At 35.4% G+C, this 27,754-nt stretch overlaps 3 protein-coding genes across 4 annotated transcripts; all 3 read left to right on the top strand.

Annotated features, from left to right (window-relative positions):
- Window positions 1-9,282: 9,282 nt before the first annotated feature.
- Window positions 9,283-12,357, top strand: LOC126598562 (transcription factor bHLH130-like). Its single transcript, XM_050264928.1, has 6 exons — window positions 9,283-10,337; window positions 11,104-11,207; window positions 11,291-11,458; window positions 11,575-11,640; window positions 11,733-11,801; window positions 11,885-12,357. The coding sequence occupies exons 1-6, from the start codon at window positions 9,866-9,868 to the stop codon at window positions 11,954-11,956; spliced, it is 951 nt and encodes a 316-aa protein (XP_050120885.1). The 5' UTR covers window positions 9,283-9,865; the 3' UTR covers window positions 11,957-12,357.
- Window positions 12,358-13,331: 974 nt separating this feature from the next.
- On the top strand, window positions 13,332-15,296 carry LOC126600175 (ras-related protein RABA4d-like). The gene is made up of 2 exons (XM_050266732.1): window positions 13,332-13,857; window positions 14,568-15,296. The coding sequence occupies exons 1-2, from the start codon at window positions 13,523-13,525 to the stop codon at window positions 15,010-15,012; spliced, it is 780 nt and encodes a 259-aa protein (XP_050122689.1). The 5' UTR covers window positions 13,332-13,522; the 3' UTR covers window positions 15,013-15,296.
- Window positions 15,297-17,871: 2,575 nt separating this feature from the next.
- Window positions 17,872-20,420, top strand: LOC126598879 (protein POLYCHOME-like). 2 transcript variants are annotated; one of them, XM_050265258.1, is made up of 4 exons: window positions 17,887-18,018; window positions 18,219-18,410; window positions 18,487-18,877; window positions 19,495-20,420. In XM_050265258.1, the coding sequence occupies exons 3-4, from the start codon at window positions 18,500-18,502 to the stop codon at window positions 19,876-19,878; spliced, it is 762 nt and encodes a 253-aa protein (XP_050121215.1). In that variant the 5' UTR covers window positions 17,887-18,018; window positions 18,219-18,410; window positions 18,487-18,499; the 3' UTR covers window positions 19,879-20,420. The 2 variants fall into 2 exon arrangements, with proteins under 2 accessions (XP_050121214.1, XP_050121215.1); XM_050265257.1 differs by lacking the exon at window positions 18,219-18,410 and having other exon boundaries at window positions 17,872-18,018.
- Window positions 20,421-27,754: the final 7,334 nt, after the last annotated feature.

Here is a 27,754-nt window from a genome sequence, read left to right as displayed (position 1 = left end):
AGCTATTGGCAATCCGTGAAGGGTTGAAGCTCGCAAGCAAAGTGGGCTGTTTTCATCTGCAGGTGGAAATGGACTCACTGGAAGATGTGGCTGCGTGTGCTGGAGGTTTGGTGGATCTTTTCATTCTCGACTTCATTGTTGCTGATATTAAGGAACTATTGGTGAAGTTTCCCGGGTGTATGATTTTTTATATTCTCTGGAATTGTAATGGTGTGTCGAATCGCCTTACCAAGCTAAGTTTATCTCGTAGTGACTCAATTGTTTGGTTTGAGGAACCCCTAGATTCTATTTAGGATGTGCTCAACCAAGACTTTTGTTCTATTTGATCTTTCAATAAAACTATAGATTCTTCTTAAAAAAAATTTAGAAAGAGACTAATTAAATATAATAACATAAACTACAAAGTTACTCTAAGAATTAGTTAAATTAATATTTTTAATAAAGTCACCAATTTAAATCTCCTAGATAGTAGAAAATTAGTTGTTAGTTAGCTAAAGTGGATATATATTAAATAAATAGAAAAATGCCGAGTTAGCAATTGATTAAACCATCTTAATCAAATTTTGTAAAAGATCAAATGTTTAGTCAAAACAAGTTGAAAAAAATATAGGCAAATTATCTTTAGAAAGGAAATCAAAAGAGCTAGATTCCAGATAGTTTATTTCAATCCAAAAGAATATATGTGCATTTTTAGTTTCGAACGTGAAGAATTCAGGTAGGATAGTGATAACTCCTATAATTTTGGAGGAAAAGTGTTTAATCAAATATCTAAAAGGATAGGTGTTTAGTCTAAAATATTCAAATCTCACAAGAAAATAATTTACACACATCCATTTTTTTCTTGCCAAGAAAAGTAATGCATAGGAATAAAACAAAAACATGCATGAGGAGAAAGAAATGTGTGAAAATTATTTCTCTTGTGCAACAAGGCATTAACTCACTCACAAATATATTGTTCCACAACTTGACACCAAACGCCCTGTAAATATATATATTATCCTCACATTTGTGTGGGTTGAACTTGAGACTTACATTTTTATTTTTAACAAACGATATTATCTACACTAAAAGGGTAGGGTGAGTGGGTTAAGCCTCACAATGAGCTAGCAATAATGTAGTTTAAATTCTCATTTGACGAGAATCGAACTTAATAACTCTTACTTACAAGTGAATGAATACTACTATACATTTTAATTTATTTATATGATTGGCAATGATAGCTAAAGATTGCCAAAAGTGGAGGTAGCATAGAATCTGAGGATGTCACCAAATATTTTGGATTCCCTAAATAGAAGTTGCTTTATATGTGTATGTATCCTCAACAAGATTTGGGAATCACTGAATCAAAGTGGGGTTTTTAGTGATTTTAATCTCTACTGTTCATGCCTCTTTTGGGTCCCCACCACACCATTCTCTCCTCCCAGAAGCAGAAACAGAAAAAAGTGATTTTCCAGCAACCACATATGCAAACTCTGCCTAAATTAAAAGCCCTTTTTAAGATATAGTTTATGATTTTCTCACCTCTTTTTTTCATCAATTTCTATCTTCTTTTTTCACATTCTCTATTTTGTCATTTTCTTTTTATAAAAAAAAAATTAATATAAAATATTAACGTGGTTTAACCGTGACCCTTCAAATAAGAGAGGAGAGAAGATGAGGAAAAAAGAAAAAAAAAAAAAAAGGAAAGAGATTCCTACTCCCTAAGATATTGGCTGTTTCTATGCGGTGGGGTGTTTCTTTATAGATTTTTTTTAGCTATCCAAAAAACTGAGCAAATACAATATATATTATAAGATCAAGTAAGAAAGAGAACCGGATCAACTGATGCCACTTAATTGATTTGATTCGTGATTTATGAATATTTAATTACGGATTTTAAAGAATTTTTTCAAAAAATTTTCTAATATTTTAAATTGAACGCATAGAAAATTAAAGAGTCAAGTAAGTTTTCATGCAAGTATATAACACAAGATGTATCTAAGGACGGATAGAAGTAGGGACCATGGTTACATAATCACTCGAGTTTGGAAAATATACATGTAAAAGTCTTTGAGGACCTTCTGAATATTTGGTATGTGTTTCTTTTGTGTACCAAATATTTGATGTAATACATGTTAAACATATTTCAACATGTTACGTTGGCAACACTCAGTAAGTTCTATTTATATCACTCATCAGATTGCCTCGAAATACCTATATTTATTGATAAGTACATAACAAGCCCATCAAATAAATAAACTGATTTTTTTTCACGTTTCGCGTTCTATTTTTATCTTAAAAAAACTTGTATTTAACACCGACTCTCAAGAGTTTAAATCCTGGATCCGGGTGTTTTTGCTGTGTGCTAAAAAATTACGAAGGAATAGGCAGGCAAATGCTGCCTCACGTGGCCTTGTTGCCCACCACACAAACATTTAACCTTTGGCTCCCTCGAGGCAACGGCTTGCACCTCTCACTATCATTTATCATTTTTTAATTGACCTTTTTATTTTCTAGGCTTACTTTCTATACTTTTATAATGATTTTATATCACAGGTACCACGAGACAATGAGAAGGGGGACCACAAATAAATTCACAAAAAGTTTGATGGCTTAATTCAACTTTAATAAGTTACGTTTGGTAAATCTATGATCTTGATTCCATCCATGAAATTGTGGTCCTTCATAGCATATGATCTAGATTCTTCTACTTATCTTAGTTTTAATTCCTTTTTTAGATAGGCTTTAGGGAGTTTTAACATAACATTTTTGTTACTGTTCACTTTTAACGAAAATGATATTTTTATTCTAAAAATTCACTCTTGGTACTATTCACTTACAACACATTTTTATCATTTTGATTAAAACTCAAAGTTTTCAAGATATTTTCATTAATTTTCCTTAGATTTTATTTGTTTAATAAAAAAAAAATAAGAAAGTTACTCTGTACATTGGAATTTTACCAGCACAAAGTGAAGCAAGTTTCGATGTGACTACCGCATGATCTTATGAATGAACTAATGTTATAACATGTAGTGTTATGAATCAGTTACCGTAAGACATTTATTCATTAGTCTTAACTCCATGAAGTATTAATTGTTGACTTCTCATTGAGGAAAGGAGGACCTTAGACCATCTCTAACCGAATGAGGGCAGATGGTTCATTTTAGCCTTATGCCTCTCTAAGAAATTAATATTTTAATGAACAGTGCAGTGCTATATTTCTTATTATTTCCAACCGAGGGCCAAAGGGCTATATGACTCGTTTTAGCCCTATCACAAAAAACCGTCTCCAACCGAGGGCTAAATGGTCATAGAGCCAAACATAATTTATTATTTAAATTTAAAAACTACAACAACTTAAATTTAAAAACTACAAATTAAATTTAATGTTATTTAATATTGTTTCATGTTACTTAATTTAATTTAACGTTTTTTAATGGCTTAGGAAGTTATAGGAAAAAAAATTTAAAAATTTTGTAAAAAAAAAAGTATAAAAAAAAATTAATGGCTAGCTGACGTCAGCTAGCTAGCCGTTACAATTTGAATTCTGGATGGTTGCTTTGGGCTAACCGGTTGGCCCTTTGACTATTTTTTGTCTAGTGAAGCCCACGAGCCATTTGGCCTGGCCCTCGATTGGAGACGGTTTTCGAGCTATTTTTAGTCTTCTGGCCCTCTAGACCTTCGGTTGGAGATAACCTTACATGTGTTTCTAGGTAATTAAGCAACTCCTATATTGACAATTGGTTTAATATTGGAGCCTCAACTTTCTTCATAGTATATGACCAGATTGTCTCATGTGTGAACCCTAGCTGCACACGTGCATTACACAATTTGTGTTGTCTATGTGCTAGCTTGAAAATTCGTCACATGTGAGGGGGGCATTGAGAGTGAATCCCACATTAGGGAAAAGGGGGACCTTGCATGTGTTTATAATTGGGTTACTTCTCATGTTGCCAATTAATTTTATAGTAGAACCTCAACTTTTTTTAATTTTTTTTATCAATTATATATAGTTCATTCACGTTATAGCATATAATTACGTCGCCTGGAGCATGAAACTTACTTTGTATATTGGAAATTTACGAGAAAAAATTGTGTAATTTTTCATAATGATGGGTCTGTGGCGTTCCAAATCCAGTTTTGTAATAAGATATGCATCTACTTGTTAATATTATACTTCTAAGACTATAAAATATAGCTCTATTGTTCATTCATATTAAAATCAATAAGAATTTGGTTCATCCCCACCTACAAATAATCTTTTATATATTATATATAAACGTGTATATAACTATAGAGAGTTACATGACTATTCTACTCAAAAATTTGATTTTAGTTCACAATGATCAAACATAAAATTTGATTTTGGTTCAGAATGATCAAACATAAGATCAAAACAAGTGATTGATGAGATTTGACCGATAACATACCGTTTAAACTTTAAAGAGAGGATTTCAAAACGTATAACATTACATGTAGTAAATGATAGGATAATCATTATTGTCACATCCCGACCCGGGTCTCCACCACATTCCGGGCTCAACTTCACCATAACACGATATTATCCACTTTGGGCCCCGACCATGCACTCACGGTTTTGTTTCTAGGAACTCACACGAGAACTTCCCGGTGGATCATCCATCATGGGATTGCTTTTGCGTGAACTCGCTTAACTTCGGAGTTCCAATGGAACCCGAAGCCAGTGAGTTCCCAAAATGCCTCGTGCTAGGTAGAAATGAGAATATACATATAAGACTTACAGGATCCACTCTCTGACGATGTGGGATGTTACATTTATACTCTAGGTCTATAGAATATAACCATGTCATTCATTCAAATCATAAGATGTAGCAATATTTAAATGATAGGATAATCATTATACTCTACGTCTATAGAATATAACCATGTCATTCATTCAAATCATAAGATGTAGTAACATTACGCGAATAATATGAATGTCATCACACCCAAAGTCTATAAAATATAGCTACATCGTTCATTCTTATCATAACACATAATAATATCATTGAAAGAATAATATTTAGAGTTAAAAATTCTTCAAAAGAGGAAGTACACAGAATAACAAGTAGATTTGTAGTAGACTACTCTTTTATTAAAAAAATACAGAATTCAATACCTATATCCGAATTACCTAAAAATTGATGACTCATTTATAAAGAATTTGATACTTATATCTGCACTACCTAAAATTTGAAAATGTTACTTTCATATATTCATTACATCATTGGTGGAATAATATATGTAATGTTGCTTGCAATTCTAGGTGGTTAGTCACTTTTCTAAGCACATATTCGATTTTACATATAGTATCCATCTCGATTGCCTTTTATTTTTACAATAATTCTTGCTTAATCAATAATTAAAATACCATACATATGACATGATAATATTCTTGTGCTAATCTACATTTTATTGGTATTTATTTTCATTTGTAAGTGAGATATCTTGATTTGACTCATAGACGACGAATTTGTTACAATTAATTAAAGGAGAAATTAGGTTCACATTCTTATTTTTACTACTCCATTGATTAAAATCATATTCATTATCAATTTTTGATCAAGGTCCTTGGATATTAATAACATCATTAATTATTTGAATAATAAAATATTTTTATTTTTAAATATATTCCTTTAGTGTTAAAAATGTTACAATTAGTATATTTATATTTATGGCTAAATTTTTTATCATATATTTTTATTTTTAGTTTGTACCTATTTTTAATTTGTACCCATATATTAGTTTCTTTTTGTGCCCATATTTTTTAAATTTTTATTTGTGTTTGTGTATACTGTTATGTGACATTGTATATTTAATCAATGATAGAAAAATTACATATGGTATATTTATGTTTTATGCCTAAACTTTGTATCATATATTTATATTTTTAGTTTGTACCCACTTTTAATTTGCAACATTTTTTTTTAATTTGTAGTATTTTCTTTTTAGATTTATTTTGTACCCATATATTAATTTCTTTTAGCGCCTATATTTTTAAAAAATTCATTTGTACTCATAATTTTTTAATCTTTTATCTGTACCCTAATTTATTTATAATTTACCCATTCTTCTTTATTAATGTACCACTTTGTTATATGTGAAATGTACCAATTTTTTAACACTATGGATACATTCTTTTGCCATTTATTATTTCTTATTTTTACATAGTTTTTATCCATTTATTCAATCAAAATGCTTGAATTTTTTTATTGTAAACGTTTCTAATAGTATTATAATTAGGGATTATAAATCTCATAAAATATCAAATAATTAATGTCAAAACTATAAAACTATAAATATTAATTGTAATATAATGAGGTGTACAAAGTCAAGGGACTTTGATCAAACTTTGAATATCATTAAGGTTTTAGTCAAAGAATGTTAAGGATAAGGGACCGCATCCAAAGTATCCCTTAATTAAACTTAACTTATTGTGTGGTCTAACTCATAACCCCAAGATTTTCCCTCTCTCTATCATTATCTAGTGATTTTTAGCAGAGCATATGCTTTTCCTATATAGCAGTTTAAGTGAAGTTTTAAGTGCTTTCATACGTAAACTCTTGATAACATCCTACTTTGGAGAAGGTCACTTCAAGCACAATAGTTTTACATACTAAGATTAGTTTATGCTTATCTCGTCATCTAGCAATTAACAATCTAGGAATAACTAAAAATTCACAAAAATAGAAAGAATATAAGTAAAATTCATACTAAGAGTAGTTTATGCTTATGTCGTCATCTAGGAATAACTAAAAATTCACAAAAATAGAAAGAATATAAGCAAATTCATACCAAGAGTAGTTTATGCTTATGTCGTCAAGAATAAATTCCGACTTTTTTTTTTTTTAACAAGAAACAAGATATCTATAACATAAGAGCTAAGTCATATATAACAAAGCTAAGCCACCACAAATTGGCTATTCTTAATTAGGCATTACTGTATTGAACTCGCAACTAGTTACCATTTTAGTATTCACATGAGTCATTGATTTCACGTAGATCAAGTTTGAAATCTCTATCTAATTTTAAAACAACTACACAACATTCATGTACTTAATATTACCCAAAAAAATAAAAAAAACATTCATGTACTTAATACAGTCATTCATTGACGATCATATATTGCAATTAGATGTTATTATAGTATATCTAATTGTTAATGCCACTTAGTTCTATGGTTTAGTGATATTTCTATTCACTTGTAAATGAGAGGTCTTATGTTCGATTCTCACCAAAGACGAATTTGAACCATATTGGAGCTAAGTTCACCCCTCTCTCTTTCTCTTAGTGTAGATAATATCGTATGTTAAAAAAAATCGTTAATAAGTGATGTACTAAGAAAATAGATGTATTATAATGGACAAATTGAAAATATTCCAAATTATGAGCATCAAGATCTAGAATCATTATATTATATTTTAAGCAAACAAGAAGATATAAACGAAGAAATACAAAAGAAAGAGAGAGCGTGCATTTACCAGACAACAGAGGTTTCTGGGGAAAGGCGGCGCCTGCAATTTTAGAGGCAAAAGCCAAGCCAAAGCCAAAGCCAAAACTGAAAACGACGACAGGAATCAGATGCAGCGCGGAATTTGGTGCTCACGGGATGGGACTAATGTTGACGTCACAGTTATGCCCCTTTATCCGTGCCAAATGCCAATCCCATCTCTCCCAGGCGGCCTTACGGACCAGGATCCTCTCCTGAGCTAAGGATGAGGATCCTCGTCATCAAGGGGTGTAGACCGTTGGATGAAAATCTAACAGCTATAAACAAAGGATTTCTGTAAAGTTATAATAATTGTAGCCGTTGAATTTTTATCCAACAACCCACACCTCTTGATGAGAAGGATCCTCATCCTTAGCTCAGGAGAGGATCTTGGTCCCGGCCTTACCTCACAAACTAACAACCTAAATTGACAAAAAAATACAAAAAATAAACTAACAACCTATCACTCCCTTTTTTATGTTCTTGCAACGTTGCTCAGTGATCACAACTGTTTATATTCAAGCAATCATTTAGAGATTTATCTTGCAATAAATTTATTGAGTTAAAAAAATTATTTAATCAACTATCACAAGATGATCTAGTTGTTGGGGATGAATTACAGGTCTGTATTCCACATGACACGTCCTGTGTTCGATTCTTAGCATTGGTGAATCACAAAATAGTGGCTAGGGAAGGCTAAAATGGCTCCATAAGTCATCCCGGCCCCAGAGGGTGGACTATCGTAGCGAAGCCACCAGTTGGTCCTTAAAAAAAAAATTAATCATTTAATTAACGTCGTTATAGTTTTAGTGATTAATTGAAAAATATTGTTCATTTATTTGATGGATGACCATTAGATTACTAACTAATTTTGAATTTAGTTAATTTTCGGTAGAGATGTCTTTAATGTGTTCCTTTGGAAATAGATAATTTCAATCATTGTTCAACAATAAGAGATGAGAAGGAGAAGGTTCACATAAGAAGACTGTTACCATTCTCCAATTATTTTTCTTAATTGCTATATTAGCCAAGCATGCCCATGACTGATTTTAGCATTTCTCATGGAAGAATATGTGGTCGATCAAGCATATGAAAAAGCTTAACTATCTTGTGACACATGATTTTTTTTTTCTCTTGTAAATTATAACATCATTAATTGAGTTTTAAAAAGATGAAACTGTACATAGTCAGATATATAAACAAGTCTTTTTTTGTAGATGAATAAGTAAGTGAAAGGATATTCTCTTAGATATTTTTTCAATTGGTTTACTCGCCTTATAATAAAACTACAAACCATCATGTGCTAGCTATAATTAAGTATCGAACTTATAAAAATAAATATTGTGAACCTATGTATGTTTATTTGAAGATAAATTAATTGAGCACTCTTTCTCTCATTTTGCATAATCCCATTTATTTTTGTCTTTAATATATAAATATTTTTTACTTGATTCGATATGAACTAAAGACCATAAATAAAAATGTGCATCGAGAAAAATCATTGTTAAAAAATTATATTGCTTATTCAAAATGAAAATTATAAGGTTACTTAGTATTACGGTTTGTGATATTTATCTTCACTTGTAAGTGAGAGATTTTATATTGATTCTCACCAACGAATTTGAACCATATTATTGTTAGCGCATTGTAAGGTTTGATTCACTCTTATACATCTTTAATGAAGATAATATTGTTTGTTAAAAAAAATAAAAAAAATAAATCAAACAAAAACAAAAAACAAAAAACAACCCTAGAAGATACGCAGGCGTAAAAGGAAGTAGTAAATGGGCAGTTTAGCAAAAGAAGCACAAAAGAAGAAAGTTAGGCGGTGAGACTTGGGGACACCAGATATTGATAGCTCTCTGTACTTTTCCATTGGCCGCACCCCAACTCGTAAACCACATGCACCAAGCAACATCTCTCTCTCTCTCTCATCAGCTCAAGATCTTCCTTGAAGCTAATCTGAGGCTCGCAGTCAATCTCTCTCTACAGCTTCTGCAAGTCTGCATTTTTCTCTCTCTACTTCCATTGCACACAGACCTCAAGGGTCCGTTTAATTACGGGGTCCCTGTTTATCTTCTACTTCCAGCTAAGCTTGCTCTTCTCTGTCTCTCTGGGCTTACGCTTTGGTCAAGCTTGGCTTTTTCACTTCCGGTTGCTTCTTCCACAAGATCTTATCCCACTCTGCTTAAAAACCAAGCTTAAAATTTTCTCTGAGAAAGTGAAAGAAAAAAAGAAGAAATTCCCAGAATTTTCCCGAAAAGCTACGTTAGCACTGAGAGCTGCAGCGTATGTATAATGGTCCGCCAGCATCAAATTCTACCACGAGCCCATTAATTCAAATACCCTACAGTAGCAAGCAGTGCACCGCCATTCATGGATTCAAATACCCACCAACCCAATTCTGGGATGCTCAGATTTCGCTCCGCCCCGAGCTCCCTCCTCGCCAATTTGGCCGACGGCGGCGATTCGGGCCTTCACAGTAAAAACCCAGTTGAGGGTTCTTTGGAGTCCGAGAGATTGTTCTCCAGATTCGCGAATTACAGCCATACCAACGACTCGGATTCTTGGCCGTCGAGTTTTCAAGAATTAGACGATAAATCCGTGGTGACGGTGACGAAGGCGGCTGTGCCGGCGAGCCGGGTGAGTTCACAGGGAGGGTATTCAGGGATGCTGCCACCTCATTATCCGAGGCAGAGCTCGTTTAATGGCGGATATGGGTTGGCGGGTTCGGGTGCAATGGAGCATCATCACACTGCGGCCAACAAGTCACTTCATTCAACTTCAAATCTTGTCAGACAAAGTAGCTCCCCAGCCGGCCTTTTCTCCAACACCTCTGTTCAAAACGGTATTGTGTTTTCTCCTCTCTTTCATTAGCTTATGGCTTTTCTAACGGGAACGATATTCTAATCTAATCTAATAACTACGAGGACGGAGATTTGAACTTAGATTATCATTTGTTTAGTTTTTTTTAATATCTGTAATCATTTATTTATTTATTTTTCACCATGTCATTGTATATGTTTCCTGTTGTTTGCATCGTAGATTCGATATTCGAGTATGTTAGCTTGAAGATTTTTCTTTCGTTTTTTGGTCGTAGATAAGAGATACGTTGATTTGAGAAGCTCATTTGCAATTTGTTAGGAGTTAACAAAAAGAGAATGAGTTCGTCTCTCTCTATAGATAGTTGTATAATAGGATCCCGAGCCTCTACATTAAGCCTGTACTATTTATAGGCTACTTTCAATGAGGAAGGTGGGAGATTTGAGTTTCGGCAGTCAAACAAATGTGTTCTGGATACATTGGTTTTCCTCTGTGGTTGTGTAGGATATGGTTGGTATAGAAAATTTAGATGATAATCTGTGAGATGTTCGATTTCTAACTTCGTACATTTAGTTGTCAAGAGCATCAACTATCAACAAGTATAATATATTTCGGAAAGAACGAATTGATACTGTGTTTTCTTACTTAGGAAATTGATCCGGAATCCGGATTAATTGCTGATAGATTAGGATTAGAATCTTTCAGTAAATTGCAGATGCCACCGTTAAAAAGTTACACTGCATCATACTAATGGAGATTGCAGTGTTGATATACTCGGTTTTATGTTACAGGTTTCCCAATCGGAAATTGGAACGACTCATCAAATTTTCCAGAGAATTTAGGTGGCATGAAAAGTGACCAAGATCATGATGGGAAATTATTTTCTGTTGATCAGGTACGTCCTTATGGTGTATGTGGTTGAATTGCCTCAAATTTTTGTTGCATATTTAACCCATTCTGAATAAACTTCATGGTTAGAGCGGAGAGCTTGAAAACCGGATTCATGTATTATCCCATCACCTGAGTTTACCAAAAACTTCAGCAGAAATGGCCATGGAAAAGTTCTTGCAACTTCAAGATTCTGTACCTTGCAAAGTTAGAGCAAAGCGAGGTTGTGCCACTCATCCTCGAAGCATTGCCGAAAGAGTAAATATTTTTCTATATCCTATAATTAGTACATCCACCATGCAACTTCATTGTTGTTTTTTCCTTTTAGTCTTTTGCTCGAACATAGATGACGCTAAGGCGTAGTTTATTTACAGGTGAGAAGAACACGGATCAGTGAACGAATGAGGAAACTACAAGAACTTGTCCCGAACATGGACAAGGTAGAATTTCACATAAGCATTTTAATTAGCCTCAGATTTATTGTCACATAATTGTGTTCGGAAACTCTTTATATTCTTTAAATTCTTGGCAGCAAACCAACACGGCAGACATGCTAGATTTGGCGGTTGATTATATTAAGGATCTTCAGAAACAGTTCAAGGTATCAAACAAATTAAATCAACAAACATTGCACTGGGGACAAGCATCATCAGTTGTTACTCACAAAAGTTTATTGTTTTGCAGACACTTAGCGATGTTCGAGCAAACTGCAAGTGTTTAAACATGCAGAAGCAGGTTTCGAATCGGACCGTTTGACGTTCTTTTCTGTACAGGAAATCAGGAAAGTGATGGGGGAAGTGGGTTGAAACCACATAAAATATTTTCCTGTATGCAGTGAAGAACAAGTATAAACTACAGCAACAAAAGAGGGAAAAAACAAGTAGAGGGAGCTATTAGGTAATGTAGTTTTTGATGGGGTGTGATGTAGAAGGTTGCTAGATTTTCCACCACAAACGTGGAGGGGACCAGGTCTTGTGTCCTAAACAAGCAGCTTGAGTTCCCAGTACACAATATATGAAATAAACATAAAAAAAACGTACAGGAGATGTTCTAATAATGTACTCCCTTAATTTCATTTTTTTTGTTTGCATGTCATTTTATGTAAGGATATTGACAGATTCTTTATGAAATTATCAAAATGATTTATGGTGGATAAACTTAGAAATCGATTTTATTAATTTTTATTGACAGAAACCAAGTAAAGAGTTATGACAATCTTAGAAATAATTGACTAAATTATTGATGCCAACCTCAATTATAATATGAAATGCTTTAATGGCATTGTTTGTCTCTCTTTTGGTTACAGACTTGTTTTGTCATTTGCCACTGAGCCTTATCCTGTTTTGTAATGGACTATCAGATTGGAAGAGTTTGCTTGTCCTTATTTGGAAGACAAACAGTAACGTTTCTGTGTAGCTAGGTTTCCCTTTTCTTTTCTTTTTTTTAATAATCCAGCCACAACTTAATTCGTTATATTCAACCTATGTTCAATGCCCTCCATTTTTAGGGCTGGTTTGATGCTTAGAATTGTATATATAATTCGTTATATTCAACTTATGTTCAAGGAAGATTGGTTTTTGAATTTTTATCCAACTGAACGTAGAATGTTGAATATTGGTTACGAAAGAAACTTATCACTTCACAACAAATTATCACTTAAATTTTTTTAAAGTTCTATCATTTATAATGTTGATATACATTATCGATTTGTTATCCAATTCAATAGATACCAAGGGTGATCATAGTTTTGAGAAGTTTCACTCGTAGAACATACTACATAGGTCGCCAAACTTGTAATTTGTAGAGCACGGACCATATCCGTTATAGGAAGGCTTTTTGACTCATAAATATTTGTATTTATGATTGCAACCGTTCATATTATAATATTTTATGTAAAGATCATTTATGTACAAATTTAATAAAATATAAAATCATTTAGTGATCGAATTGTATAGTCTCCCGTCCTACCAAAAAAACCACTCCAAGAATTATGTTGACAGACAAAAGTCTCCCGAACTAAGGATCGGGATCCCACCATGTGTACCAAAACTAATGTACCAGAAAGTACACCAAAAAAACTGTTTTCGCAGTGAACTTGAAAAACCGTTAATGGGACCCGCACTAGCCGAAGGTTTCCCCGCCTCTAACTCCTCGTTCCCTCTCTTTCTCCAACAGACTCCTCTTCCTCTCAAACCCTAATTTTACCACAATTCCCATTCTCTCCCCCTCTCTTTCTCTAATTTTCCGAACCCACCCCAACCCCGGCCGCTGCAGGCAGCACAAGCTTTTCATCTTCTAGTCGATCTAATAAAATGTACCCACATGATTGATCTGAGAAGTTTACCATCATTATTTCATGTAATTTTGGTATTTTATGTTCCAGATTGTGGGGTTGAGAATCAATCGGTTTGGGGTCCGGTCGCGGCGAGGATGTCGAATTTATACGGAGATTACAATCAGAAGATAGATTATGTGTTCAAAGTGGTGTTGATTGGAGACTCGGCGGTGGGGAAAACACAGCTGCTCGCGCGGTTTGCTAGGAATGAATTCAGTGTGGACTCAAAAGCCACTATCGGTGTCGAATTTCAGACGAAAACCCTTGTTCTCGATCACAAGACCGTCAAGGCGCAAATTTGGGACACGGCTGGCCAAGAAAGGTGCGACATTGCTTGCCTTAACGATCATTTCTTTTGTTACAATCACAAGATCTTACTTTTTATTTTACTATAGATGATGATGATGATGATGATGATGGAAAAACTGTAATGTGATTGTTGTTTATAGATCATACTGTATGCATGCTTGTTAAATGGATGGTAACAATAAAGGAATATAATAAGGATCCAATAGTGTTTGCTTTCGGATTTTCCGTTCAATTGTAACCTTAAATTTTCTTAAACAAAATTACGATTGACCAAGAAAATATGGTGTTCGATGGTCACAGATTTGTAAAGATTTGATCTAATGCCTGGTATGAAAAATAGGAATGATCTCACTGAGTGATATATCGTTGTTTGCTTATCTAGGATCAATTTGTTGTTACGATCAGGTGTGACTGGATTTCGATGTAGAAACATATTTATTGCTTTATCTCCTATGAAGGAAGATAAATGACAACTGCAAATGAAGATCAACATACCTTATGATTCAGTGAAAGTTATGGAATTCATGATAGCTGAAGCTGCTTTTGCAATGAAAGGGATAAGAAAAATAAATAAAACTTAGACGCTTTTGTTTTTCGGTTTCTTTGATACTGTGCTGCTTTCCAATATTGGAAAGCATAGTTTGTGTTTATATATTTCCTTGCGATTTCCATTTTGCATGCAATGTCATACTCCTAAACTCATCCGCTTTAGTCTCTCTTCAGGTACAGAGCAGTCACGAGCGCATACTACCGGGGAGCAGTAGGAGCAATGTTGGTTTATGATATGACTAAGCGTCAATCGTTTGATCACATGGCACGGTGGTTGGAGGAATTGAGGGGGCATGCTGATAAGAACATTGTTATAATGCTCATCGGCAACAAATGTGACTTGGGTAGTCTTCGAGCAGTGCCAATTGAGGATGCACAGGAGTTTGCTCAAAGAGAAAACCTATTTTTTATGGAAACATCTGCTCTTGAGGCCACCAACGTGGAAACCGCATTTTTGATGATCTTAATGGAGATATACCGGATAATGAGCAAGAAGCCGCTTGCTGCTGGTGACCTAAACAGTGGAGATTCAGGGCTTCTAAAAGGAACAACAATTATTGTTCCCGGCCCGGATGGGGATGGTGCTAGGAAGGGTGGCTGCTGCTTCTCCTCCACCTAATTTCATTGAACTTCACTTTCTCTTTGCAATTTATTTTTCGGGGAAATATTGCTTCATTCGGGCTCCTCCGTCCATTTCATCAAAGCATATACTTTGTAGGAGAAGAGATTGTAGTTTATATATGGCAGTGTTTGATTGTATTGAACAGATGAGGTACCTACAAGCCTAATTTACCGGGAAAAAAAGCCTCCAATTGTATCTGGAATTGGAAAGCTGTTTCTTCTATTTAGAATATAGGAGTTTTTGTACAAAATTTCTCAGAATTAAAGTTTAATTTGTATTTTGGTCGCTTTCAAGGGCAGAATTCGAGTATTTACGTTTTATATTTTCTGTTTTCATGCATTTCCATATGCTGCAGTTCTTAATTAACTGTGTGCTTGAAGCATAGTACATGATACGACATCATTGAAACATACCTTGCACTTGAAGCTACTGTTATCACTACAGAAGAGTAATTAACAGCACTAACAGTTTGCAACGCAACCAAAATCATCGGCCTACGTCAATTCGGAATTCTTGGTGTGTCTTGGTGGTTTCCTCAACTCAGTAGAGAGTTCATATACATATGAAAATCGTCTACGTCAATTGTGAGTGAAACACTGAACAAAATCATGATCGCAATGTAACTATTTATAGAGTTACGGATAAAGGTGTTCCTCGTAACCAATACAGAATCAATCAGAAAGATGAGTACCAAAATACGGACAAAGGACGATGACCTTGAGTACCAAAGTCAGAATTTGGGCAAGAACGAGGGCTCCCCTCTGTGCCCTGAAAGCAAAAACAATTAGAACGATGCGTACCAACAGTGAGGTTTCAGAGCCTTAGAAATGCAGTTAACGTTGCAATGAGTTTGTAATAATTTTCTAATTACTTTCCAATGTATAACGAATTATTACGAATAGTGAATAGAGATTTTTCAAAATGTGCTAAATTTTAAAATGAGACATGGAAGCACCAAGAATACAAAAGCTGCTCATTAGACCTACTCCAATCCTTGAATTAAAACTCAAATGTTAGATTCTAAACTTACCCCAACTTGTTCCAACCTTGGGGTAAATATGAGTTAAAACCTAAAACTCATTTATGGGATAAATTTAGCCCGGGTTACCCCCTGGGTTAGTAGGGCTAGCCCACCATATATGTGTATTTTTTTTAGTTTTATATTTATAAATTTAATGAATCCAACAGCTAAAATGTAATTTGATCAAATCTAACGGTAAAAAAAAAAAAATGTAACGGTCCAAATTTAAAAAAAAAATTGTTTCATGAGTTTCATATTCTTTCGTAGTGTTCCATGAGTTTCATGGTGCTGGTTTAATGATTTTTCAATATTTATTTGAATCTAAATATTTTTTTGTTAAAATGTTCATAAAATTAAATTAAGATAGTATGCATTTTTTTTAAGTTACCTTAAGAAAAAAATAATCCTAAATTCATTCTTTAATAATCTCAGACTAAAAATTTAACCCAAAAGGGTTGGAGGAGAAAAACTGTTCCTAAGTTAAAACCTAAATTTTTTGGGTTAAAAATTATAAGTTTTAACCCAGTAAATTAACGACCCAAAAGTAAATCTTCCTTCCTAAAGCTATGAAATGAAGGAAGAAAACAATGGTGGTCTACAAAATCTCAAAAGGAAAAGTGCTGAGTTGGAATTCCATTCTAACTAAGGATTCTTGTGGTTTCGGAGCCCTGGCTTTCTCCAACGCATACTACCTTAGCTGTGCTTAAAAGGCCGATTTGGCTTCCTCTCTAGCGGCCAACTTAGCACTTTTGAGTCTAGTCTTGTCACTCACTTTATACTCATTAGCCCTCTTTGTTTTCTATGGTTTTCTCATGTTACAACTTTCGTACCAATTCAGTCGATGCCAATGGGTTTGAGTCAATGATTGGAAAACTTCATTTTCTCAATCTTGATTCGTGCTTAAAGACGTAAAACAGTTACTTTGAAACTCTTTGAAGCAAATGCGCACACGAAACTAAATATGGGATTGAAAGCTGCCATACGAGGCAAAGGAGCTGTTTTCAACAAATTAATATATGGCTGCCTGGTGAAGCATAGCAGCTCGAGCCCAAAAAGGTCTAACCTCTACATATCGCCCACTTCCTTGACTTGCTCAGTGGCCAATCTTACAACTAGAAGCCCTCTTTTTTCCGATCCAGTTCCTCCACCACTGCGAACCCTTGTTAGATTCAGGCATGACACACTTTTTAGTTATTGGGAGAAAATTTGAGTTCCAACAAAATAAGTTATGATGATAAAAGATTGGAATCACACATTAATTGAAAGTGACACGCCCCCCCGTTGTTGAAGTTTCTTTCGGGTATTGTTTGATCTCTGGTTGTGACTCCTAAGCGGAACATGTTGCTCAGTCTCCACATCACAAGAAGAGGTTCCGTTTAGTTAGAAAGATATCGGGTGTGAATCTATAGGTTTATCTATATATATATAGTATCTTGCTTAACAAAGAAACCTATCATTCCATGCTGTACATTTCATTCCCAGTGAGCAAGCAAGAACAGAAGAAAGGGCGCAACAGTTGACTGGAATCTAAGGGTAAAGCACTATTTAGGTGCAGGTTACGAGAGCGGTACCAAATTGAGGCAAACTTTGAATACTAGATATGACCTCAAAATAACAAGGGTCAAGGTAGGCCAGTGAAAGGCCAGTTCCAACCCATGGTATAAAGCCCAAAGTTCTATTAAAGGGTTAGAGATGGTCTTCACACAATTTGAAATTTCAACATATTTGGAAATTTGGGGCAAAATATAAAAAAAGAACTGAAATTTTTTCTAACACGTGCGAAAGTTTTCAAACTCGTGTGAAAATTTTGGGGATTTTGTTTGTAGGTTTATATTACCGCCCATTTTTCCAGTTTGAAATTTGCCATTCGCTCTCTCTCACAGGGCCAAATCTTCTTCTTCTTCTTCTTCAACTTTCAGATCAGAGACCTCCCACTCTACGCTCCCAAACGCAAACCTCCCGAAACCCTAGTTTACATCCAGGTAAAATCACTGGTTTCTTCTCTCTGATCGATTATTACCCTGTAATCGCACATCTGGGTTGCTATTAGATTTATCATTTCTGATAAGAATGTCGTCTGGGTTAGGTTAATTTCGCGTTTTCTTGAGACGATTGCCCTTGATTTTCCGAGAAAATGGAATATTTTTCTAGGAAAGTGAGAGCTCTTATATTCTTTGTGCAGATTTTAAACACACTACTGGTGGAAATATCCTCAGGAACTTGTTACGTTTTATTATGGATTTTCTGGGAAAAGAAGACCTGTGATAAAAATTTATGGATTGTGATACAAGTGTTTCCTGGGTCGGGGAATTATGCGTTTTCTTGCGATACTTTTCTTTTATTTTCCCGAGAGAATGTTCCGTTTTCTGGGAAAGTGAGAGTTCCCCTCTTCTTTCTTTTTGAACTTCATGTGAAAATTCTGGATCTAAGTTTCTACTTTGCCGTTTCAGTTGAATCGTGAAAATGCCTGAAGCGAGAGATCGATTGTCAAGACCAGTTGACCCGGCCGCAGCCTATGCTCAGAGGCTGGCCAGCAACCGGAGAGTCTATATTGATCCGCCAGAGCAGACTATTCTACCCTTTTCTCCTCCGGTGAGACGACCAACAGGCTTGGGGATTGGGGCTACCGGAATTTTTGGTGGTGGACGGCTCCCAAGGAGCAGTTTGAGGACTCCCAGAACCGTGACTGGGCGTGGTCGGATCCCATTTAGGTTGTCAACGGTGGACAGAGAGAATACGCCCAGAGGGAGTTCTCACCAGAGAGGGGGCCGAGCTAGTAACAGCGTGTTGCCTTATTGGTACCCAAGATCCCCTCTCCAGGATATCACTGCTGTGGTTAGGGTATGCTCACTTTCTTAACCCTTTGTTATGCATTGAGGATATAATTCATTTGACTTATCTTTATGTTTTGGTCTTCATGGTTTATGATTAACTTCTTCCAATTGTTTGAGTAAATCTTATTGTCTATTGGCCTGGGCTTGATTCTAAATCTATAGCAGTTGATGAGTATCTGTTTGTTGCAGTAAGAAGTTGAACATATAGCAATTGATGAACGCTATTGGTATCTCCTTGCATACTTCAACTGTTTCTGTTCAAAATTTTAAACCTCATTTGACAACCCTGATAGTTTTTTTCCCATATCGTGTCTCTTTCCTTGTTTACACTTGATATGAATTGTCACTTATATCGTGTCTCTTGGTCTTTGAATGGTGCTCAATTATAATCTTCAAACTTTTGCATACTGTTGCCTCTGTTTCCCATGTTTTTATTTGCAACTTCAAATTATTTTAATGGCGGTTATCAACTGGAATATTTAGCTCAGGATTCTGCCTCTGAGTCCGTCGTGGAATTGTTAATGATATTCATTGATGTTCTTGAATAGTCTCTTAATTTTTTTTGAATCTTTAGCATATAATTAATAGGTGGTTGACTTGTGTAATTTGTATACTTTTGATTAGGCTATTGAAAGTAGAAGAGCTCGCTTGATTGAGAGCGATGGCCAAAACACTGAGGGTCAAGTTCCACAAGACCAGAATGCCCTTGATCAGTCTCTTCCTGTGTCAGGTGCTCAATTTGATCATGGAGTACCTATGACTCCGTATTCAGCTGTTCGGACCAAGCACTGTCTGCCCCCTTCTGTTGGTAAAGTTCAACAAATTTTAAGGGACGTCAGTAATCAGCCATCTGAAGGAGAATTTCTTACACCACAGAAGAAACTAATGAACTCAATTGACATGGTGGAGAAAGTGGTCAGGAAAGAACTTGAGAGGCTGAAGAGAACGCCTAGCTCAAAGAAGGCTGAGAGGGAGCAAAAAGTCCGAACTCTGATGTCAATGCGCTGATCTGTTTTGATGAAGGAACATTACCAACATAGCACATAGGAGTTTGGACAAGGACCCAAGCAGGTGAAGGTGTATCGCCTTCTTGTGATACCTACATCGTGAGACATATCACCTTCTAGTGATACCTAGATCGCGAGACATATCACCTTCTAGTGATACCTATCTGACCCTCAGTGTGACCTCTATCATCTTCCGTTGATATTGCTTATCATCTACTGATGACACATAACATTCAATCATCTTCTGGTGGTAACTTTACACTGACTGAGCACCGTCATTTTTTAGTCTGAAGCTTCATGTCTCGCTGAAGGTCATAGTAAAGTGTTGAGTTATCACTCTGAAAACTCTTTTTTCAGACAGTACAGTAGAATGTGTGTCTAGTTGCCATCATTCTTTGATGGTTTTAGCCTTAGATATATTGTAGGAGCTGACGGATATAGAGGCCATAGCACTACCCTTTTTGTATCTGATGGGATAATTTCTCGTGTCCGACCCTTTACTTTTCATGGATGATGATTGATATGAAAAAGCCTTGGTCTTTATATTGCTGTTTAATTCTCTAATGCTTCTGGAATCTGATGTTCATATTACAGTATGATGCAGATGACTTGTTGCTTGTTGGAAGCAGTCTTACCGGATGCTTCTGATTGCTAATTCCCTTGAACTTGTTAATATATAACCGCAGAATTTGTTATGCAGTTGTCTCTAATTGCTGGTTAGTGAAACATTCACAATATTTTTCGGTTGTATAGAAATACAAGAAATTGACAGGGTTGAACTTAGAACAATTAACAAGAAGTTGATCACAAAGTAAATGTAAGAAATGAAATTAACTAACAGAGGAGAAATGCCTGGACATCAAATGCTGTTACTTGAGTTGTGCTTGATAGAAAACTCATTTCGCCTTCTCTGCATCTTTAGTCTTGCAATTTGAAGGTCGTATATGATGTAGGACGAGACAAGGTCCAATTAAATTGGACATCGTCTTACATCATTAACATAGCCGAGCGGAAAAAGGGAAACATTGGAGCTGGGATTGTTCGATCCAAACAGCGTGTTAGCAATGGAATAATGCGAGGAGAGTGTAAGTTTGCCGTTTGCAAATTGCAATTCAAGTGATTGCAGAAACCAAACAGCAAGAATCAAGATGGAACAGTATTGTGGTATGGAGATTCACCATTAAGAAAAGGTAAGAACCAAACCAAAGGAAGAACTAAAAGTAGTAGTAGCAGCAGCAGCAGCAGCAAGAGAGTGAATTTTATGAGAAAATAAGACTTAGTCTCATGACAATTTTTAAATTTTATAGGCTTTGAATATGAATTTTATGTTTATAAGTTTTTCTTCTGCAATAAATATTTGAAAATTATTTTTGACTGGAACTTCGAGTGAGGAATTAAAATACTTAAATCACATCCCTTAATTTATTTCAGAGTAAACCGTCAATTTTGTCTTCAATAATTGGCCAATAAATATTAAGTTCCTAGATTACTTTTACGAGAAAATAAGACCATAAGCTGGAATTCGAATTCATATCCATAAATTAGACAGTTTTATTATAATTATCTAATTGTGTTGTCCTTATACCGAACAAGAAATATTGATTCAGAGAATGACAAGTATTGAATATTCAATTCCATGATAAAGACTTAAACCAAGCCCAAATATAAAAAAATATGTCGCGTGTTTTGTCCCTTAACCCCAATCTGATGGACTAAGTTAACTTCATACCACCTCTGAAAGTGCAAAAGAAAATCTTCATATACCACCTGCGAAAACCTGCGAAAAGAAATCTTGTAAATGACGAGTTTAAAACTACTCCTTAATCTAAATATGTTGTTATATAAAAAGAAAAACATTTAAAAAGGAAACAATTAGCTAAATGATAAAAAAATAAGTCATGATTGTTAAACTAATTAGACGCTGTTATCGACCCCATCGTATCCAGCTTCATGGACACAGGTATACGAGTAATCCTCGGTACTCCTAACCTGCTAGCTGTTTGCAGTACCATTTTATGGTTCTTCCCATTATCTTCTCATTCGACTTGGCTTCTATATATTCACCAAAATTCATTAAAACCAAATATGCTACCATTTGGCATACCGTTCTGGCATTGCTTCCACATCCTTCTGGCCCCAAATTTACCTAACAATTTCCTTATTAGCATTAATTAAATTACATGCTAATTGGGTGCATAAAAAATATTCACACCTCTAATTGGTAGATATATAAAATAGAGGAAATTTTCATTTCCAACCCTAGAAAAATGATTATGTGATCCATAAGAATGATTTTCATTTATGGAAAAAGCATTTAAGATACGTGTATTAAATTTTTTTTTAAAAGCCGTACACCCATGGAGTGATGCAAGAATTGTACTTTGAAAAAACCGTTGGTCGTTATTAACCGTTACTCAAATAATGTAAAAGAAGACTTTGTTGAAGTTGTTGCTAACTATGCTAGTTGACATCTCCTACCTCCCTTCTTTTATTCCTCCTTAAACTTAACAAATTCCGATATGATTTACAACATCGCCTAATATAATCACGTCAACGCTCGAAAAGATTAATCATGGAGCAAAGGTTCTTCAACCGTCACTCACCAGTTTATTTCCTTAACGAAAATATTACTTAGTTTTGAGAGCTTTCGCGCGCGCGCGCGTGTGTGTATATATGATCTTGTACTAGATTAATTTGTTGGCTTTTATGGATCCTTCGTATCTTTAAGTTTCTTGAAACACCTGGGATTATCATGTTATGTTTTCAGATTTTTGTTTCTATAGGGGTCATGTTCTTGTATTAAATTTTGTATCTGCCCGTTCCATGAATGAAATATATCGTATATTCTTTAAAAAAAAAAAAGAGATTACATATAGTTTAATTATGTACTCTGTAATAATAATGTTGCTTTTTGTTATTTTTAGTTACTTCTCACACAATATCATTGAAAGGCAAAGCAGCTGGGAAATACAAAACTTGACAGTATATATATTCAACTAATATACAGAATTACATATTGATTAGAACAAAGTAAAAAGGTAATGTTAAGCTACATGTAGTAATACAGAAAGCACGAGCTATGCCTGATTCAAAATTCAAGTCTCTTGCTTCATTTCTTTTGTTTGCATGATTGCATCGTCTCATTTCCCTTATGACTAGACGATTCGGAACATTGGAAGGTCACCTGGTATAAAATCATTAAAATTGCCAAATAGTAAATATGTTGTTCTGGTTTATTTATCAAACAACACAAGAATATTAGAGAAAACTAATAAATAAAGAAATGAAAAAGAACTTGTGCATGGTGATGTATGAACCTTGTTTACATGCTCATCATGATCAGCAGTATTTTTGTGTTCTCATCACAAGTCTTAGGGTTGAAGGGAGGTGATGAGCTTTCGAATTTTTGGAACGCACTCCGTCGTTCCGATTGATGATCTCTGAGCTTTGATATCTCGTCCTTGAGGATATATATATATGATAGTAAAGACCATCTAATTAAGCCCATTGGAATTGAGTACGTAGCGATTAAGGAACCAAAGGTTTACACACCTCAAGCACAAAGCAATAAACATTAAGATTAAGAAAACTAGAAAGCACAAAAAATACCAGACGGAGAGAAGAGAAAGAGAATGTACTTTCTGAGAGAGACATCATAGTTTGTTCTGGTAAATCATGGATCCGATAAACTCTTAGTAGGTTTTGAACCAACGAATATTTTTTCACTCTCTTTCTAGTTACAAATGTAAAAGTAATGGGGATATTTCTTCCATCTTATAATGCACTTTTTATTCTCTTGCAGTATGAAATTGAAAAGGTGGTAATTATATTCAGGACGATATATTCCTTTGGGACTCTAGAAAAGACGACCTACTACAGGATAGCTAGGGTTTTTATGAAGTTTGCAACAATATTGTAGTATTAGCTAGGTTCCAATTTATAACGTTTGGAAAGGTACCCTTGTGTGAATGTGTTGGCATATACCATCTTAGCATTCTCCACATCCTATTCACCAAGAAATTTACCTAACGTTTTCCCATATAAAGCTAGATTTGGATGGGATACAAGTGGTAAGTACACACATTGCATGAAATATTGACAGAAAAATAGTTAAGTTATTTCTATAACGATAATTTTGTTTTCTAGGAAAGAAAAATTTAATGACCATCTATGACCTTCTGACACACCCCGACCCGGAATGTCCATTAGGACTCCGAATCGAGTTGTGCTGGCCGACACCTGGAAGGTGACGAAGCCATAAAGTATAGTGATGTGGAAAATATGAATAAATTTAAACTTAAAAGTACTTAAAGACAAGAGTGCGCTGTGAGCAGGAATGAGCCCATTTCACACGCAATGCCAGAGCATAAGTAAAGTACAGTAGTGTGAGTAAGGATCATACCCTCAGAGGTAGCCACCTAAACTGAGATTTTCCAAGAATCCTCGTCAATACGAACTTTTAGCAGCTAAAACCTGGAGGGGCGCAAAACAAGGGTGAGTGGCCTTAAAAATAAAGTTTTTAATAAAAACCTTTTGAAAACGTTATAACCCTTCGCCGTAAAACCCGTATAATTTCCCAGAAAATAATAATACATACGTATATAGAAATCATGCTCGAGAGTAGTGAAAACTGAGTATATGCCATGTCAAGTATCTCAGCAATGAAATAAGCAAGCCATGTGAAATAAATCAATGTAAAATGATATGCCAATTACCTAATATGACCTGTACGGTTGAACCTATAGCTCATTAACCAATTCCTACACACGAGTCGGAACCACCTAATGTGGTTTGGACGACAGGGTTGGGTGTATATAAGTACGCTTAAGTGCTACGATCACGTGAAGGCTGTGCAAATAATCGCGGGTCACCTACGAGTCGGAACCACCTAATGTGGTTTGTACAACAGGACTGTGCACCAAACTTGGATCCAAGGTGAGCGTGCAGTGTGGGAGGTGAACTTCACGTGAAGGGCTGTGCCTTAGCCATGGGCAGGAGCACTAACACTGGGGTGTAGAATAATAAGCACTAAATGCATCTAAACATAACCATACACACCGAAATCACTGTCATCAATACGCACTCACCTGAAGCTTACCCGGGCGTCCGCAACGTCAAGCAATAATGTGCATATCTATATTAATGCATATACTAAAATGTAATGCAATTGACATGACATTTAAAAACGTAAATCCATTTAAAAAAAATTCTGGGAAAATAGAAAACATATATACGTATATATAGAAAACCAAAAGCCCATTCACTTGGAGTCCGCATTACAACTCCCTAGCACCAACATCAAGGTGTCATGAATGATCGACGCCTAAAACAATTATCAAATCATGTCTTAGATTTCTTACTAATAGAACATGTAACATACATATCCTATTTGGGAAGATCTGCACATTGGATTCCCAATCCGTAAGTTTCTAATATTCTCAAATATTACATATTATAACGTATCAAAGTTTGGTGACAATCCAACGGTCGGATCATCGATTACTATAATAATCAAGCAATGGACCTAAATGGAACTACGTTCAAATGACGAAAATTCGTCAATCAGACTTCACCAATGGAATCAAGGTATTCAAATTTAACCTAAGAAGGTTAGGGGACGTCTTGGCCCACGCGCCGCTGCAAGTGGCGGTCGGCCGTCCCAACTCGCTGAAAAATCCAACTATTTCTAAAAATTACCAAATTTTACAGGAATGAAGATCTCAATGAGTAGATTAACTTTCAAACATATGACTAAGACCAATTTGGCCAGAAAAAGCTCTAATTTCACTAAAACCCGCCATAAACCCTAAGATTAGGTGTTCGTCGATTCGCCGTCATCGGTGTTCTGCCACCTCGAACGTGGTTTGGGCTTTGTTCCTAGGCTCCAGAGAAGGGTTTTGGTGGTGGTGGTAGAAGTTGAAGCATGCCGGAATCAGAGTCGAAAATTATGAAGGAACCATGTTGGAGAACTGGGTTGTCGGGTCAAGGAAGGGGGGTCCCGGTTTGTGATAACCTGTCCCTAATTTTACAATTTTATAAATTTGAAAAGCGTGATTTTATGAAAATGCCCTTAGAGGCGAGGGTATTGACTTTTGTTGATCAACATCTAGTGAGATGTATGAAATATTCCTTTAGCGTATTTATGAAGTACTCGACAATACGAGCTCGTAGGCGCAAGCAGAAGAGGATTCGGAGTCATGGTTAAAATTTTATGGAACTGTAAACCCGAGAAGTACTTTTGTATTGGTTACTATTTATATATATATATATATATTTTAATAATCTTTATATTAAATTCTTTTAGTTGTTTTAAAGTGGGAAAAAAGAAAAAAAAAGAAAAAAAAAGAAGGGAAATTGCCTGATGGCAATGGGAGAGAGGGGAAGAAAGCTTCAGGTGGAAAGAAAAAAGGGGAGGGTGCAGCGAATTGGGAGAGGAGAGAAGGCGAGGATGGCCAATCGGAGAGGCAGAAAGGAGGGATCGGAGAGAATAGAGAATGAGGGGAAAACCTAGATTCCCCTTTGACCCGCAACATGGACCCGACTTCTCCATGATTTCCGACGCCTTTTCAGGCGATTTTCTGGCGAATTGCAACCATCCACTACCTGGAACTAACTTAGCATCATCTTCTTTTCCATTTTCATTCAAAAATTTACATGAATTGACCTCGAATTCATGTAATAGCACCGATGGGTTCATGGGTGCATAGTGGTGGAATCCGCCATTTGTGAAATGATTTCCACCAATCCTCACCATCAAAGTACCTCCCCTGAGCTCAAGAACAATGCCCACTCATTGGTTGGGGCGTTGGAATCGATTTGAGGACGAATCAAGGAACACCCATTTCTAGGGTTCCATCGGGTTTGAGAGAAACTGGGGCTTTTCCTGGCCAAATTGGCCTTGTTCACAGGTATAAAGTTTACTCTACTCATTGAGATCTTCATTCCTGTAAATTTTGATAATTTTTTGAAATAGTTGGATTTTCGAACGAGTCGGGGTGGCCGACCGCCACCCGCGGCGGCGCGTGGCCAGGGGACCATCGATGTTATCCTTAGGCTAAATTAGATGTCTTGAGTTTAGTTTTGGAAATTTTATATCGTAGGTTGATCGTTTAGACCTAAACTCATTAGGATACGTTACTTGGTAAAGACATGAATCGATAATCTGACTGTTGGATCGTCACCAAACTTTAATATGTTATTGTGCATAATATTTGAGGACCATAGAAACTTACGGATCGGGAATCCGATATACGGATCTTCCTGAATTAGATTTGTAAATTCATAAAATAAAAGGTTGACCGCCACTTGATTTTTGGCAATTGACCGAGATCCGACCGTTGGATCGTAATGAAATTTTAGAATGTTGTTCTAGAAGCATAATGTGGATCTTTGGAAGTAACGGATCGGGAATCCATGGTGTGGATCTTCCGGATCAAATCTTAAGGATGTGTTTTATGTAAATTATGTATTCTATCGATAAGAATTCTGAGATGTGATTTGATAATTGTTCTAGGCACCGATCATTCGTGATGCCTCAATGTGTGTGCTAGGGAGTTGTAGTGTAAACTCCAGGTGAGTGAGTCTTTTCCTTTCTATCGTATATACATTATATATATATATATATATGATTGATAAGTCCATAAACGTTTATGTAGACATCGAAATTTCGGTAAATAAATGTTGACCGATAAATCAAAGTTTCAACGCTCATGTATTACATAAATTTTACACGTAGCGTGTGTCTAAACAAAAAATCGAGAATCATCAGAAAAGTCATCAAACAGGACACGTGTCAACACATGGTAAAAACGATTTATTTCATCTGAATAATATATTCAAAATTAGGCCTTGGAAAATTCTATAAATAGAAGCCATTT

This window comes from Malus sylvestris, chromosome 14 (genome assembly GCF_916048215.2).
Source record: "Malus sylvestris chromosome 14, drMalSylv7.2, whole genome shotgun sequence".
NCBI lineage: Eukaryota > Viridiplantae > Streptophyta > Magnoliopsida > Rosales > Rosaceae > Malus > Malus sylvestris.
This window is presented reverse-complemented; position numbering and strand designations above follow the sequence as displayed.

Excerpts from the sequence above, each read along its gene's own strand:
- LOC126598562 (XM_050264928.1), top strand. The coding sequence starts at position 9,866 with ATGGATTCAAATACCCACCAACCCAATTCTGGGATGCTCAGATTTCGC. Across the intron at positions 10,338-11,103 it reads CAACACCTCTGTTCAAAACG|GTTTCCCAATCGGAAATTGG; the intron begins GTATTGTGTTTT and ends TTTATGTTACAG. Across the intron at positions 11,459-11,574 it reads CTCGAAGCATTGCCGAAAGA|GTGAGAAGAACACGGATCAG; the intron begins GTAAATATTTTT and ends GTTTATTTACAG.
- LOC126600175 (XM_050266732.1), top strand. The coding sequence starts at position 13,523 with ATGATTGATCTGAGAAGTTTACCATCATTATTTCATGTAATTTTGGTA. Across the intron at positions 13,858-14,567 it reads GACACGGCTGGCCAAGAAAG|GTACAGAGCAGTCACGAGCG; the intron begins GTGCGACATTGC and ends GTCTCTCTTCAG.
- LOC126598879 (XM_050265257.1), top strand. The coding sequence starts at position 18,500 with ATGCCTGAAGCGAGAGATCGATTGTCAAGACCAGTTGACCCGGCCGCA. Across the intron at positions 18,878-19,494 it reads ATATCACTGCTGTGGTTAGG|GCTATTGAAAGTAGAAGAGC; the intron begins GTATGCTCACTT and ends ACTTTTGATTAG.